The sequence below is a fragment of the Oryctolagus cuniculus genome, chromosome 1 (assembly GCF_964237555.1).
Source record: "Oryctolagus cuniculus chromosome 1, mOryCun1.1, whole genome shotgun sequence".
Taxonomy (NCBI): domain Eukaryota; kingdom Metazoa; phylum Chordata; class Mammalia; order Lagomorpha; family Leporidae; genus Oryctolagus; species Oryctolagus cuniculus.
This window is the reverse complement of record NC_091432.1, coordinates 231,105,125-231,121,925: the sequence shown is the minus strand read 5'-3', so window position 1 is coordinate 231,121,925 and position 16,801 is coordinate 231,105,125. Positions and strand designations below refer to the sequence as shown.

The 16,801-nt window shown below is 52.9% G+C and overlaps 1 protein-coding gene across 3 annotated transcripts in view; it reads right to left on the bottom strand.

Moving 5' to 3' along the window:
* Positions 1-16,801, bottom strand: part of STXBP1 (syntaxin binding protein 1) — a 68,598-nt gene that overhangs the window by 24,522 nt on the left and 27,275 nt on the right. For all 3 annotated transcript variants that reach the window (XM_070057122.1, XM_070057125.1, XM_070057127.1), the window contains exons 2-8: positions 11,652-11,701; positions 8,693-8,774; positions 7,090-7,166; positions 6,371-6,449; positions 5,522-5,625; positions 2,210-2,358; positions 72-156 (exon numbers count right to left, since the gene is read on the bottom strand). In XM_070057122.1, coding sequence (XP_069913223.1) covers positions 72-156; positions 2,210-2,358; positions 5,522-5,625; positions 6,371-6,449; positions 7,090-7,166; positions 8,693-8,774; positions 11,652-11,701 — 626 coding nt within the window. The remainder of the gene's footprint in view (positions 1-71; positions 157-2,209; positions 2,359-5,521; positions 5,626-6,370; positions 6,450-7,089; positions 7,167-8,692; positions 8,775-11,651; positions 11,702-16,801) is intronic.

The window sequence follows — 16,801 nt, the reverse complement described above, 5'->3', positions numbered from 1 at the left end:
AAAAGCAGCACTCAGCATGCTGGCCTGGGGCTGTCACATGAACAGCGTCACCAGTCCTGGCCCAGACTTACCTCCCCCATTGTTGGGTCATCAGCTTTGTAGGCATCGAGCTTGTCCTGGATTAGCTGAGCCAGCAAGGCATTGTCCTTGTACTCCCTGACAAAGAAGGAGCAACAGAGGTGAACGTGCTGAGCACCTGAACGACCCAGGACACCGTGGGGAGAGTAGGAGACGTGTGTGTCATCCACGTTACTTTTTTTTACAACAAAAATATATTCATAGATCACATGTCTAACGAAAAAGGGAAAATAAAGTGTTTGGCTACATGCCTGAAACAGAAATGATTTTCTTTTTCCTTTTTTTAAAATTACTTAATCAGAAAAAGAAGTGACCCTGCCAAGCAGGTGCAGACAACCAGGGTCCCCCAGAGGACTCCAGCACTCATCCTTCCCCAGCGTCAGCCTGTCTGCGCCCGGCCCTGTGACTCTCATGTCCTTCCATCCAGATTCCCGTGGGGTTTATCTCACGGGTGAGTGGCATTTCGGCTAATAAAGCCGGAAGGACAGAAGTGAGACCCTTGGAACCCTTCCCCCGGGCCGAGTCTGACAGCACCTCTGGGCTCTGCCAGCTGTGCAGAACTGTGGCCGCCTCCTGCCTCCCAACATCAGCACCACAGCAGCTCTGTCCCGGCATCAGCTCCTGGGCCACAACCTGGGCCTCATCTCTGAACTCCCACCGGCTTCTGCCAGGGGTCCAGGGACACCTCGTTTCACTGCGCTCTGCTTTACGGCAGTCCCTGCACACTGTGTGTTTCACAACCTGAAGGTCCGCGGCATCGGCTGTCCTCACTTCATGCCGCGTTTGCTGTTCTCTAGTTCAGAGATGTACACTGCTGTCTGTGTTCTGGACACAGTGCTGGTGCACACGGCACAGGCTACAGTACAGCGTAAGCACAGCTTCTATGTGACTCGCTTCACTGTGACCTCTGCTTTGCCACGGTGGCCTGGAATGGAACCCGCTACGTCTCCAGCGTGCCCACGCCAACACACTGGGAGGCCAGGCTCTGGGCAGCAACAAGGACATGTTTTCCAAAGGCCGGAAGTTCCAGCAGACAGAGGGCAGTGAGGATGGTGGGCGCCGCCGAGCTCACTTCCTGCCCACCCGCTCTGTTCACGGTTCCTGAGATGCACGCAGTCTACCTGTGCACTCTCAGCTTCTGCTTTCCCTGCCCCCCTGTCCCTGCCCCTCTTGCAGTGGCCCCTGCTTAGCCTCCACACTGCTGGCTTCCCCCCTCCCCCCGCCTCAGCTCACACGCGCACTCCCTCATCCCAGTGCCCCAGAGGTTACCCAGTGGTAACCACAGTGGACAAAATCCCAAACCTCACCTCTGAGGCCTCCAGAAGCGCTTCTGTCTCTCCCCATGACGGCCCTACAAATACACTGTGCTAGAGACTGACCCTTGCACCTGCCCTTGGTTTTCCCAACTCTAAGCACTCGCTCACTCCAACTGCAGGAGCTGACTGTCCACGCACTCCACCTCCCACCTCACAGGGCTGCTGAAATCTGAACCTGCCCTTCAAGACCCAGCTCCAACGTGACTGCCACCCTGAAGCTGTCCCAGAACCTCCGCCTGCCCAGGAGCCCCAGCACTTGGCCTGTCCTGTCCGGCAGCAGCACTGTATTCCAGATGCCAGTACCGTACACACACTTCTGGGCTATCCACAGCTTAGTGCCTCCTGCCCCCGGCCAGGAGCTGCCTCAGGCAGGGCTGTGTCATCAGCTTTAAGTCCCCCAGCACCCAGCACACAGCAAGTAACGGACGAGTGAGTGCCTAACCGTGAGGACGGTGCCCTTGGAGGAATTACTCTGTTTTCCTCCTTACTCTGCTACACCTCTGCAACGAAGGACTTCGCTCCTAAAGGCTAGAAAGACAGGGAAACCTGGGCTGCAGTTACACAGGGAATCATTTTAGTTTTCTAATAACTGAATATATTTATCGTTCATGCTCTTGTCTATATATACTCTATTTCACAAAAGCAATATTTATAAGATAACGAAACTCCTGGAAGAGAATTTTCAGTGAGAGACCCTCAAGCCGGGACCCTCGGGGACAGCCCCTCCTGATGGGCTCCGGGACAGCCCCTCCTGATGGGCTCCGGGACAGCCCCTCATGCAGGTGCCGTCTGAGGCAGGCTGCTGCGCTGCTTACCCCCGATACCGCACAGCCGGGTACTCCTTCAGGGTGGCGCACAGCGTGGCAATCTGCTCTGCCAGGCGCTCCAGGATGGGGTTTTTCATCTGAGCCTTGTGGGGACTGTAGAAGCTTTGGAAGGAGTCGGCAGAGTCCAAGGAGTACACCTGAGGAGGAGGAGAAGCACGGCGTGTGCGCGCAGAGCGGTGAAGCTGCAGCGAGCCCAGAGCGAGTGTTCCTTTATTCTACAAACGCGTGCCGCGCGCCTACTACAGCCGGCACTGCGCTAAATAGCTGGGCACTATTAGTGACCAAACACCCCGTCCCTGAGGAGTTTGCAAACTAGAAGGGGAAGGCAGACAGTTGACACAATGAAGAGGGCTCACGGAGCCAGCGTAGTGGCAAGTGGGTAACGGTGCCACCTACAACAGTGCTCTCTCCCTGGAGCACCAGTTCAGCTGTCTGCTCCTCTTCTGATCCAGCTCCCTGTTAATGGACTAGGAAAAGCAGCCAAAGATGGCCCAAGGGTTTGGGCCCCTGCACCAATGCGGGAGACCAGATGAAGTTCCTGTTTCCTGGCTTCAGCCTGACCCAGCCCTGGCCGCTGCAGTCATCTGAGGAGTGAACAACAGATGGGAGATCTCTCTCTGGCTCTGTGTAACTCTTTCAAATAAATAAATCTTTTTTTTTTTAATTTTTAATTTTTTAATTTTTTGACAGGCAGAGTGGACACAGTGAGAGAGAGACAGAGAGAAAGGTCTTCCTTTGCCATTGGTTCACCCCCCAAATGGCTGCACCGTGCTGATCGGTAGCCAGGAGCCAGGTGCTTCTCCTGGTCTCCCATGTGGTGCAGGGCCCAAGCACTTGGGCCATCCTCCACTGCACTCCCGGGCCACAGCAGAGAGCTAGCCTGGAAGAGGGGCAACCGGGACAGAATCCGGCACCCCGACCGGGACTAGAACCCGGTGTGCTGGCGCCACTAGGCGGAGGATTAGCCTAGTGAGCTGCGGCGCCGGCTAAATAAATAAGTCTTAAAAAAAAAAAAAAAAGGGTGTCTTGCATGCTACTGAGAATCAGTGAACACGTGAGAAAGTCACGGAGCAGGGGAAGGAAATGCGGCAGGGCTGGGAGGAGGGTCCTGTGGCTCGCGGAGGCGGAGATGTCTGCGCAAGGGCTGGGAAAAGGCGGGCGTCCATCACCAGCAGGGGACTTCCAGCGAGGGAACTGCGTGAGGCTAGGGTATCTGAGGGACAAGGACGAGGCCAGGAGGACAGCAGGGTAGTGTAACACCACATGGGCCATTATAAGTTCAGGGATCAGCTGGAAACTGCTTCATGACTGTGGGCAACGAAGGAGCGTTTACAGACTGAATAACATCTCACCCACAGTAGCACGTTCCAAGTTTTCTTCTTCTTCTTTTTTTTAGGAGGATTCTCAAAGCATAAAATTCCCTCTTAAACTACTGAGTCTAGGGGCCAGCACTGTGGTACAGTGGGTTAAGCCACCATTGCAGCACTGGCATCCCATATGGGCACTGATTCGAGTCCTGGCTGCTCTATTTCCCACCCAGCTCTCTGCTGATGTGCCAGGGAAAGCAGTGGAGGATGCCCGAGTGCCTGGGCCTCTGCACCTCCGTGGGAGACCTGGAAGAAGCTCCTGGCTCCTGGCTTTGGCTTGGCCTAGCCCTAGTAGCTGCGGCCATTTGGGGAGTGAACCAGCAGATGGAAGATCTCTCTCTCGCTCTCTTCCTCTGTAATTCTGACATATATAAATAAATAAATCCTTAAAAAGAAAAAAAGATTGGGGCTGGTGCTGTGGCAGCGCCGGCATCCCAAATGGACAGTGGTTCTAGTCCCTGCTGCTCCACTTCCCATCAAGCTCTCTGCTGTGGCCTAGGAAAGCAGCAGAGGACAGCCCAAGTGTTTGGGTCCCTGCACCCACGTGGGAGAGCCAGGAGAAGCTCTTGGCTCCTAGTTTGGGACAGACCCAGCTTTAGCTGTCGCAGCCGTTTGGGGAGTGAACCAGGTGGATGGAAGACCTCTCAGTTTCTGTCTCTACCTCTCTCTCTCTGTAACTTGGCCTTTTCAATAAAATAAATAAATCTTAGGAAAAAAAAAAAAACTCTGCTGAGTCTCCCAGCCACCACTATTCTCTCCAAGTCCTCATGTACGTAAACTACCTTGGTCTTCTAATTGACTTGAGCTTTCTTTTTTTTTTTTTTTTTTTTTTCTTTTTTTTGACAGGCAGAGTGGACAGTGAGAGAGAGAGACAGAGAGAGAAAGGTCTTCCTTTGCCGTTGGTTCACCCTCCAATGGCCGCCGCTGCAGCCGGCGCACCGCGCTGATCCGGTGGCAGGAGCCAGGAGCCAGGTGCTTTTCCTGGTCTCCCATGGGGTGCAGGGCCCAAGCACCTGGGCCATCCTCCACTGCACGCCCTGGCCACAGCAGAGAGCTGGCCTGGAAGAGGGGCAACCGGGACAGAATCCGGCGCCCCAACCGGGACTAGAGCCCGGTGTGCCGGCGCCGCAAGGTGGAGGATTAGCCTATTGAGCCACGGCGCCGGCTGACTTGAGCTTTCTAAAAGAGTTTATTAGCTTTTTAATATTTGGAAACGTAATCTGGTTGAATACACTAAGCATATTTTTATTCAGTCCAAGTGGTGATGGACTCACACAGAAGGAAAAAGCATGCCTGCCCTCAAGCAGGAAACGGGCTTCAGGCTGCTGTGTGCTCACCGAGCCTCCCTAATCAGAACAGGGCACTGCCTGGTCTACAAGCCGCGCCACAAAAACCCAGCGTGCCCCGGTCAGCCTTTATCTCCGCAAAACGCAGGACATCCCGTTGTGTTTGCTGGAAGACGTTGGAACACGTCTGGAGTGCTGGGATAAATTCCGCATGTTCTCCCGCAATCTGCTTCGCCTTTCCTGGCTAACAGCTTTGGTTTTTCCCCAGGGCAGAGGTTTGGAGCTGTGGCCCTTGGCACCTGAAGGGTTAACGGCTGATGACGAAGGCCACCATCTGTTCCCTGGCACGTGACAGGCTGAGGTTATCTCCACAGAAACACAGGCTCTCGGCAGCAGATGGGGCGCTCTGATCCCTTCCCTCCTCTCCTCCCATGCTCTTTCTGGACTGGCTCCTGTTGGGTTATTCGGGGAGTCGGCCACAGGTGTGAACGTGGGAGCAGGGAGGGGATGTGTGAAGAAAGGCACAGAGTGGGAAACAGCCGAGAGTAAGACAGGGCACCGGGCAGACCCCCCGGGACACTGACGAGACAGCGATCACGACAGGGTCCACCCCGGCGTTCCTGAGACAACTCGCAGCTCGGCCTCACCTGGGACTCGTACGGGAGGAACGCGATGTTGATTTCCGTCAGAGTTTTGATGACTTTGGCTGCTCGCGACTTCACCAGCTCATTAAAAAGGGCATCTGGACAAGCTGCAAGGACAACAAGACGTCGGCTCCCTGCCTCTGCCGCTCCGCCCAGCAGCCGCACGTGTCCAGCGGATTCCTGATATGCTCATGTTTTTAAGACAAATAGTTTACCCCATCCTAAGATACTCCATACCTAAAGGGTATGAAACGAATTCAAAACCTCCCGTAAGGCCCTCAACATGTCATGGAGAAGAAAAGGGCGACAGGCTGAGATACCAAAGAAAAAAACAGAAAAGATTACGAGGGGATAAGGAAAAGCCTTTAACATAAACACCGCAAGAGATGAGGGCTGGGTGAGTTCTTGTTGGTTTTCTCACCAGCTCTGCTCATCTGCTTCTCCCCTAGGATCAGTGCACACAACCCCACAAAATAAAATAAATTCCAGGGCAGCGTCTAAGGTTTTAATACAAAAACCACGGACAGGAGTATCTTTGCAGCTGAGCAATGACGGCCACACGCCACAGAGCACCGTGACTTCTGACGGAACACCAGTAGCTTCAGGAGAGTCCTCCCCAGCACTCAGCCCTCGGTCCCAGAGGTGCTTGCTGGGCCATCTCTCCCCAGGAAGGGCTGCACGCGTGTCTACTAGGTTTGCATTTAAGTGCACTTACTCTTGTCTGGTACACGACTTCTCGAGAGAGAGTGAAGGATGGGACAAGCATGGCACGAGCCACCTCTCCCCACCGCCCTGCCTGGGTGTGGGTCAGCCGACCTGGCCCAGCGGCCGGGCAGCACACGCTGTACTCACAGTCGGTGAAGAACACGTGCGCCGCCCGGTACTTGGCAGTCGGTGGGTCCTTGAAGTCACTGATGAGAGAGTGGACGGACTGCAGACAGGGAGAAGAGGGAAGCTGAGTCCAGTTCCAGAGGCCGCGGGCCCTGCATCTGAACTGGGGTAAGCCCTGGCCGCCTTCCAGCCACCGCACAGGGAGGAGCTCTCACACACGCGTTCCGCCACAGCCTGGTCCTCAGGACTCTACACGAGGGGACTGCCTCAGAGTTCCCATGAACAAGAGCTTCCGCAGCTCCGTCCAGAGTGCCGGCGTCAGCAGCCCTCTGGAGCCACTGAGACAGGTCCCTGAGACCCACAGAAAAGGAAGTTGGTCATAAACCCTCCAGGAGATTCATTTCCTAGGTGAGTCTGGACACTGACAAGACAAACCCGAGGGCCTCGAGGGCCTCGGGTACCGGAGTCTGGAGGAGGGTCGCTAATGCAGTGAAGTGGATCTCCCACCTGGAGAGGCAGCCGGGGCCACAGACGCCAGCTCTGGCTTTCTGCACAGCTGCTGCACGTCATAAAGCTTAATGCACTCTCCACCTCTCCCTGTACAAACGCCCCACCTGTGGGGTGCAAGCTTGCAGAGTGCTACGTGAGTGCTTAACCCAGAAACGGCAGGCAGTGCGCCACGGAGACGCCACGTCGGCACACTGAACCCGAGTGCCAGCTCTGCCCGTGGGGAGGGTTACCTTCTCGGACGGAGTGATGAGGTACACGGCCTCCAGGCTGGGGAGGGGCTCCCTGCGCTTGTTGATATCTTCCACAACTAGACAATAAAACAGTCCACCGTGAATAAGGAAACACGCTGGCAATCACACAACCCGGCACAACACAGACAGGCTACCTGGAGACCAGCATGGATAAAGATCCACAGTCAGGGAGAAGAGTCACCGCCCTTACAGTTCCTACTTCAGCAGTGCGTCCACCGTCTCGCTGTGCTCAAGGTGTCAGAAAGCCTGCCGTCGGGTCACACTGAGTGTTCCTGCCCAGTTTGGCCTAAGTAAATCCCTTCTCCAGCGTGAGACAACAGGGAAAATGCTACTTCATTCTGCCAGGAATGGCTCTCACCTTTCCTAAAAACCCCACTTCCCTCAGAATTTCCATGCTGAGTTTCCTTATTAAAATGGGAGGATTTTGTCATTTTCCTTTGAGTATCACATGAAAACATCCCAAACACACCCTCTGTATACAGCGCTCTTCTCAACAGCTCCGAGATGAAATCATACTTTGTTAAGGAAACCGTGGACTTCTGGTTTCCTTCAGGGTTATACCAGCTGCTCGGCTGGAAAGAGCAGCTTTTGAGACAAAGTTCAACTTACTGGTCCGCCAACAACCCTGGAATTATAACACACACTCCAAAGAGTGAATAAAAGATAAACGTAGAAAGAACTCTATTGCACACGTCTGTGTAAGCACACCCCAGCTGAGAAAGAGACCCGGCCAGGACCGCGGCCGTGTGCTGCCACAACTGCCTTCCCTCCAAGGAGACCCACCTTCCTGCCCGGAGCGGCGAGCACCGCTCCGGGGTTCCCACCTGCGTCTGAATTCCAGCATTCTGTAGAGCCTTCCGGGCTTCGACCCTGTCGTGGGGAAGCGGGCTCTAAGTGCCCCTTTGGCTCAGCACTGTGTCAATCAGATCTATGCTGCTGTTGAGAGCTGGGTTCGTCCACTTTGCCATTCTGCACTCTGCTGTAACTACACCACGGCTGGTTTCACTATTTTTCCCTGACACTTGGGTTACTGCCCATCTGGGGCTCCCAGGAACACCCTGGGAGCGCTCCTGCACACGCCTCCTGCATGCACACGCCGGAGCTCAGATCTGCTGGCTCACTGGACACGCCAATTGTTTTTCAAGGTAGTTGTACCAACGGACATTCTGTCACATAGGCGCTTTCTCCATCCTCATCGGCACTTGGCATTCCCAGAGTTTCAGTGTTCTAAATCTGTCAAGTTAAAACAGTAAGTGGTCTCTCTCTCTGGTTTGAATGGCATTTTCCTGACCACTAATGAGGGTGGGCATTTTCACGTACTTATTGGCTGTTTAGATTTCCTCCTTTGTCAAGTGCCTGTTCAGGTCCTTTTTCTGTTGGGTGGTCTGCCCATTTTTCTTGATTTAATCCTGCTTTAGGCATTTCTCTACAGATATTTAATGAGCACCTAGCACTAGACTTGTGTTAGGGATCCAGCTCTCTCAGGAGCTCAATACTATACAGGCAGAAGACTAATAAGGAAAGAGTAGAGCGCTCCAGAGAGAAGGCGCAAACAACGAAGCACAGAGAACGCCGCACTCACTGGTTATGCCCTCTGTCATGATGTCCGTCATCTTGCAGCAGGAGGACAGCATCCTCATACTCAGCTGATCCACCACCAACACCTGGAAGGAAAGAGCAGTCCAGGGCACGGGGCACAACCGTGAGCGCTCCTCGTCGGCTACGTGCCAACTTCAGACCTCCAGAAACAGAATGCTGGAGAAGAAGTGTTTCCTACGGACCGGAAGTCAGCTGAAATACATATCTGCTTTTACCGCTGCATCTACACCCAACCTTCTAGGACTCAGAGGTCCCTCTCACTGACTCAGTTTTATAAACTTGGGGCCAGCGCTGCGGAATAGCTTGTAAAGTTGCTGCCTGCAGCACCAGCATCCCATATGGGCACCGGTTCTAGTCCCGGCTGCTCCACTTGCGATCCCACTCTCTGCTATGGCCTGGGAAAGTAGTGGAAGATGGTCCAAGTCCTTGGGCCCCTGCACCCACATGGGAGACCCAGAAGCTCCTGGCTCCTGGCTTTACAGGCCCAGCTCTAGCCATTTTGGCCATTTGGGGAGTGAACTGGCAGATGGAAGACCTCTCTCTCTCTCTCTCTGCCTCTCTCTACTTTAACTCTGCCTTTCAAATAATAAATAAATACATCTTTAAAAATATTAGTTTTTATTTTTCATGAAAACATAGGTACCCACAGAAAATGCAACCATGGCACCAACACTCAGAGAGATTCACATCAGTGAGTATTTTTTCAGAGCATAAACCTACTGTCAAAGGGAGAGGGGGGTCAGTGCTGTGGGGTAGCAGGTTAAGCCACTGCCTGAGATGCCAGTATCCCATAAGAATGCTGGTTCGCATCCTAGTTGCTCCACTTCTGATCCAGCTCCGTGCTAATATGCCTGAGAAAGCAATGAAGGATAGCCCAAGGGCTTGGGTCTCTGTACCTTTGTGGGAGACATGGAAGCAGCTTCTGGCTCCTGGCTTCAGTCTGGTCCAGCCCCAGCCACTGTGGCCATTGGAAAGTGAACCAGCGGAAGGAAGACTTCTCTCTCTCTCTGCCTCTGCCTATGCTCTCTCTCTAACTCTGCCTTTCAAATAAATAAATAAATCTTACCTAATGAATTTTTAAAAAAGGAGAATGAGCACCAGTGTCCACACACATGGATGGCCTGTGAGGGCTTCGTGCAGCTTCATCAGCACACACATCACCCGGGACCATCATAACCTTGGTTCATGTTGGCAGAGCTAGAACCTTCCAGAACTGGCCTACAAGTCTCACATGTGCAATGCTTTAGCTAGCCTTTCCTATCTCCATCCAGCACTCAGTAGAGGGAGGAAGACAGCAGTTAAACAAGGCCACTTCTCCTTCTTTAATGAACGAGATAAGCGATAGGGAAGCAACGGGCGCTGGACGCACTGTGCAGTGGGTGTGCACCAGAAAGCTCTCTGCTGCAGTACAAGAGCCAGTTGGTTCTCATTCTGAATGCCAGCTACCGCGACATCAGTTTAAAATTTGCACGTCCACAAATCTGTCACTGCTGGGAAGCGCATGAGAGGAAGATACGCAGCGAGCTCCTGCCAGAGGGGCAGGTGTTGGCACTGCAGCTTAGACGCCGTATCCCACATCAGAGTACCTGAGCTGGAGAGCACAGTTCCAGCTCTGCTCCTGCCGTCAGCTTCCTGGAGCAGCCCCTGAGAGGCAGCAGGTTCCTGCCACTCACACGGGAGACCCAGACTGAATTCCAGGCTCCTGGCTTTGGCCCTGCCCGGGCTCAGCCGTGGTAGGCCCTTGGGGAGTGAAACTGCAAACAGAAGACATCTGTCTGCCTCTCAGCCTCTCAAAATACTAAGAAAAAAGAAAAGGGAACTGATATTGTAGTGCAGTGGGTTAACTGCCATTTGCAAGGGCAGCATCCCATACTGGAGTGCCGGTTCAAACCCCAGCTACTCCACTTTGACTCAGCTTCCTGCTGGTGCACTTGGGAAGGCAACAGAAGACGCTCGAGTACCTGGGCCCCTGCCACCCATGAAGGAGCTCCTGGCTCCTGGCTTGAGCCTGGCCCAGAGCCGGATGCTGCAGCCATTTGCGGAGTGAACCAGAGGGTGGAATATGCCTTTCTCTTTCTCTCCCTCTCCCCCACACTCCCATCACTCTACATTTCAAATAATTCAATCTGAGAGAGAGAAAGGAAAGGAAAAGGGAAAGAGAGCTCGTACCAGAGGCCCCCCTTCTGGGTGGTAGGGATACCAACGCTGGCCGAAACGCAATCTTACAAGGCCAGGAGTGAAGCTTCCCAATGCTCCTGTGTGGATTAGCTATGGTTCCCAGGCACAAGGAACTCGAAAACATATGGGCTCCTGACTGCAGGGAAATCTGAGAGCAGAAGTGGCTGGTATAGTCCCTTCAGCAACACGTGAGGAAGCCCCAGTGAAACTGCTCGCTCTCCTGCCTAGACAACCAGCGACCTGCAAAGTGCTGAATTCACGCCCAGGAGACCGTGTGTCCCCGGGCCACCATCAGTCCGACTGCCTCCCTCCTAAATGAGTACACAGCTAACTTGCTTGTAAGTTGCTGCCACAGTTCTCAGCAGATGGGGGCAGGCAGATGACAGGGTTTCTCACACTGCTGCACAGGCCCCAGGAAGGTACTCCACGCCACAAAGAAGGGTCTCTGTCTTCTCTCACAGCGAGCAGAACAGTTACTTCTACCCGCTTTACTAATGGGTGCCAGGTAAGTGCTGGTTGAAGTCACTCTGCCTGACCAGTGAACTTTAAGATAAGCTTTTGGTCAAGAGAATTCTTAACCAAGATCATTTAAATGAGAGGCAGAGCAGAGTAACTTTCTCCAGTCCAGGAGCTTTTTACACTCTCTGGACACAGCGAAGCCCTCAACCCTGCCTGACGCCTCTCCTCCAGCTCTGCTTCCGTCTGTGTCCCGACAAACACTCACCTTTAGGGTCACTCCCCACTGGTTATCCTTGGCCACTCACCTTCCACTCCCCCTTCTTCTTCACCTTCTTGATCACATCATGCATGATCTCTAAAAAAGAGAAAGGAGGAAGAGAGGAAGGAGGGAGGGAGGGAGGGAAAGGGAGGGAGGGAGGGAGGGAGAGGGAGGGAAGGAGGAAGGAGAGGGAGGAAGACGGGACAGGAAGGGAGGGAGAGAGGGAGGGAGGGAGAGGGAGGGAAGGAGGGGGAGAGTGGGAGGGGGAAGGGAGGGAGAGGGAGGGAAGGAGGAGGGAGGAAGGAAGACGGGAAGGGGAGGGAGAGGAAGACAGGTGAGTTCAGTGTTTCAATGGCTTCCATACTTGTCTATTAGACCAGGCCACTTCCCCTATACTTTATTTCAACCAATCTGTTGACTGAGCCACAGTCAACTCACCATAAAATAGTTCTCTTCACATTTTGTTTCAAATATTTATTATTTGAAAGGCAGAGAGAGAGAGAGAGAAAGAGAGAATCTTCTATCGGCTGGTTCACTTCCTAATTGTCTGCAACGGCCAGAGCTGGGTTGATCTGAAGCCAGGAGCCAGGAGCTTCTTCTAGGTTTCCTACACGGTTGTAGGGGCCCAAGGACTTGGGCCATCTTCTGCTGCTATCCCAAGCACATTGGCAGGGAGCTGGATCAGAAGTGGAGCAACCAGGACTCAAACTGGCGTACATACTGGATACCAGCACTGCAGGCAGTGGTTTTACCCACTATGCTACAGCTCTAGCCCCTGTTCCCATTTCTGTAGTTCAGTGGTTCTCAAATATTTTAGTCTCAGGACTTATTCATACTTCAAAAATTAATACACAAAAGAGTACGCATTCATGAGGGTAAATATCTATGAACATTCACCATACCACAAATTAAATGGAGACATCAAATTAATGAAATTCATTTAAAATAAAAATAAGCCCACTGTATGTTAACATCAGCGGTATTTTAATGGAAAATACCCATATTTTCCCCAATAGAGAATTTAGGGGAAAGAGTGGCACCGTCCCCCAAGTCTGCAATATGAAGTCTGACTTCAGAGAAGCCAGCGGGGCTCTCCGATCTGCCTTTGCAGCTCTGCCGGGAATCACGGCCGCTGGAAAAGCCCGCACGAGAGCATGGCCGTGAAAACGGCAAGTGGCACCTAGCGTGAAGCTAGTTCTGACCTTACGGACCCCCAGGAGGTCTCGGGTGTGAGAGCCGCAGGTGTCAGGTCAGTGGAAGGCTGTGACACGGTCTCAGGCTGGTCCCCGGCAGCCACGCTGGGTGTGAGGAGCACCTGGGCGCACCTGTGGAAGGCTCCCTCCCTTCCCCAGATCTCCACTCGGGCAGCCCCAGTTCATAACCACAGCCGCACACAAGCACACACCCAACCAGCCACGGAGGCTTCCTAGGGAATACCCCACCTGCCACTCTAAACCAGCAAAACACAAACCGGGAGTGGCCCACGGCCGGAGTGGCCATCGGCAAGAAGTTCCATCTTTCTCCAGGGCATGAAGCCTCCTCGCTCTGCCTTTGCCCGTCTGCAGTGATCTTCAGTGTCTTGTGTGTCACACATGTTCTGGGAGTGAGCGCTGTGTGCAGCCAGTCAAACCACCGCTTGGGAAACTCCTATCCCACATCAGGTTGGAGCCTGGTTACTCCACTGCTGACCCAGCCCCCTGCCAATGCATGCTGGGAGGCACAGAAGATGGCTCAAGTGCTTGGGCCCCTGCCACCCACACTGAAGACCTAGATGGAGTTCTGGTTTTGGCCTGGCGCAGCCCCAGCTGGTGTAGGCATTTGGGAAGAGAACCAGTGGATGGACGATCGATCTTTCTCGATTTCTCTCTCTCCCTTTCAAGCAGATAAAAATAAACATTTTTAAAAGGTGTTCTGAAGTTTTTGAGAACTTTTTCCTTCATTATTAAAAAAATACAGTCACTGCAGTAAGCTTGGAAAACACAAAGTATAAACAAAAAAATACCATGTATTACTTGTATACTTAAAAACAATCAAAAAGAAAAAATCATCTGTAATCCTGCCAGCTTTAAATGCATAATTTAGCTCATTTCTTACTAACTTTTCCACATACTTTTATGTTATTAATAACAGGCTGCAAATGTGATTTTATATCATGCTTTTTTTCATTTAAAATATTCGTTTCCTCATGTTAACCCAAAGTGCTTCCTGTGATTTTAAATGCCTTTGTAATGGTCCACAGTTTGGTCAACCATATTCCTGACATTCATTTAAATTACTTCCTCCCTTAGAGTGTGGTGAAACATTGGAAACAAATATATCCATCAACAAGACAAAGGTTAAGTAAATTAAGTTACCTTTATACAATGGGATACTACGCATCCATTAGAAATAAGGCAGGGGGCCGGTGTTCGGCCTAGCTGTTAAGATACTCCTGTCCCACTCAAGTCCTGGCTCCAGTTCCTGATTCCAGCTTCCTGCTAACACATCTGGGGAGGCAGCAGTGACGGTTCAAGTACTAGGGTCCCTGCCCCCCCACGTGAGAAACCTGGATTGAGTTCCTGGCTTGAAGCTTCAGCCCGTGCCCTGTCCTGGCTGTCACAAGGCATTTTGGGAGTGAACCAGCAGATGGGAGCTCCCTCTTTTTCTCAAATAAATAAAATTTTTCAAAAAAGAAAGAATGCAATGGAAAATACGTATTCATGTATTTACTGTCTCATTCAAAATAAGCGTCTGTTGAGTGGCCACGGTTCACTGGTCACTGTACTGCCCACTGGGGATGACCAACGTCAGATCTGCTCAGCTCCCACAGGGCTGACACTCCAGGGAGGGAAGCAGCCTCTGAACAAGAGGAGCAACTGCAGCTTCTCCTAGGGGCAGAAATAAATAAGGTGTGGACAGCCCCTCAAACAGGAAGCCAGCCAAGGGCAGGAGTAGGAGGAGGAACAAGCCTAAAGGTGCACAATGGAGTAAGAAAAAAGAACGTGACATTGTTGGAACTGAGGATAGCCTGAGCTGAGGTGAGAGGCAGGGTCCTTGAGGTTAGGGTCCTTGATGAGGAGCATGGCATTATCGGAAGGGCACTGGAAAGCCAAGGAAGGTAGGGAGGGAATCAGCTGTGCTGTAGTCTTGAGATGGAGGGGGCAGGCACAGAAAGGCAGGGAGGAGGTCCCGAGGCGTCGGCAACAGGCCACGCGTGACTGGGGGGGCAGGGAGGGAAGGTGAGAAGTGGATGGATTTGATAAAGCTGCAGGAGGGAGAGCCACCAGGGCTGACTGATGACCTGGAGAGGGGCACGGGGTGGACAGAAAAGAAGCACGGATAACTCCTAGCCATTTAGGTTAAGCAAACACACTGATACAGAGATATTCTGAGGGAGAACTGAGAATATCAGCTCTATTTTTGGTTATTTTAAGATTGTGATGGGAAAAGACATCCAGGGGTGATTATGGAGCTGGTAGATGGAGGAACTGCAGAGCTTGGAAGAATGCCCTCAGCTGGTGTTAAAGACTGGGGCATCGCCGGCACCGTGGCTCAATAGGCTAATCCTCCGCCTTGCGGCGCCAGCACACCGGGTTCTAGTCCTGGTCGGGGCGCCGGATTCTGTCCCGGTTGCCCCTCTTCCAGGCCAGCTCTCTGCTGTGGCCCAGGAAGGTAGTGGAGGATGGCCCAAGTGCTTGGGCCCTGCACCCCACTGGAGACCAGGAGAAGCACCTGGCTCCTGGCTTCGGATCAGCGCAGTGCGCCGGCCGCGGCGGCCATTGGAGGGTGAACCAATGCCAAAGGAAGACCTTTCTCTCTGTCTCTCTCTCTCTCTCACTGTCCGCTCTGCCTGTCAAACAACAACAACCCTGGGGCATTATCAGCAAGTGGAGGTAGAAGGTAAGTTTGGAGAAAACCCGTGACTCCACCGGGATCAGCACAACGAGGACGGCACACGGTCTTCACTGACCCTGACACCTGTTTCCGTGAAACTCCACAGGTGACGCCAAAGTAACATGGGAGAGAAGGAGAAGGCCGCTGACCACACCAGCTCCTTCAAGAAGTTCTGTTCAGGGGACAGCGCTGTGGCGTAGTGGGCTAGCCCTCCACCTGTGGTGCCCGAATCCCGTACGCCTGCCGGTTCTAGTTCCGGCTGCTCCTCTACCGATCCAGCTCTCTGCTATGGCTTGACCTCTGCACTCTCGTGGGAGACCAGAGGAAGCTCCAGGCTCCTACCTATAACTCTGCCTCTCAAATACATAAATAAATAATTTTTTTAAAAGAAGTTTTGCTTAAAAAGGAAGCAGAGGAAAAGCATTAAACTAACAGAGTAGACAGAGATGTGAAAGCAAGTTTTTTTTCCAAAGATTGATTTATTTATTCAAGAGACAGAGTTACAGAGAGAGAGACAGAGATAGAGACAGAGACAGAGACAGAGAGAGTCTTCCATCCACTGATTCACTTCCCAAATGGCCACAAAGCCGGAGCTGGGCCAATCCAAAACCAGGAACTAGGAGCTTCTTCTGGGTCTCCTACATGAGGTGCAGGGCCCAAGCACTTGGGCCATCCTCCACTGCCTTCCCAGGCCAACAGCAGAGAGCTGGCCTGGAAGTGAAGCAGTCAGGACATGAACCACTGCCCATATGGGATACCGGCACTACAGGCAGAGGCTTAGCCTAGCGCACCACAGTGCTGACCCGGGACTGTTTGTTTTTTAGATATGAGAGTCAGTGTTTACTGTGGCACCAGTAATAAACCGGAGAGAAGGGCAGACCTGGAGTGAGAACACATCACTGGGAGGCTGAGGCCCTCAGGGAGGAGGAAGGGGTGGGCCCTGAGACACAGAAGTCACCGGGAGCTAGGCTCGAGGCAGAGAGCCCTTGGCGCTGGTGGGAAGAGGCCAGAATTGAAGATGGGCTTGCACGTGGCCTTGGAGATGTGGTGGCAGTGGGGAAGGGCTCCCCTATGGGAAATAAAGTAATTATGGGGAGGGGGCTTATGGGAAATAAAGTAATTATGGGGAGGGGTGAAGGACGGCGTTACTTGTTCCCGGAGGCTGCAGCGTGCCTTCATCACGATGCTCGGGCACCTCTGGGCAGTACTGAGGGGTGCTCTGAGGCTGATGCAGACTTAAGTGAAACCAGGCGGCACAACTGTGTGCCTTCCCCAGCAATGTCCAGCTGTCCAGCTACAGGGAACAACTGGTTTGGTTTTCAC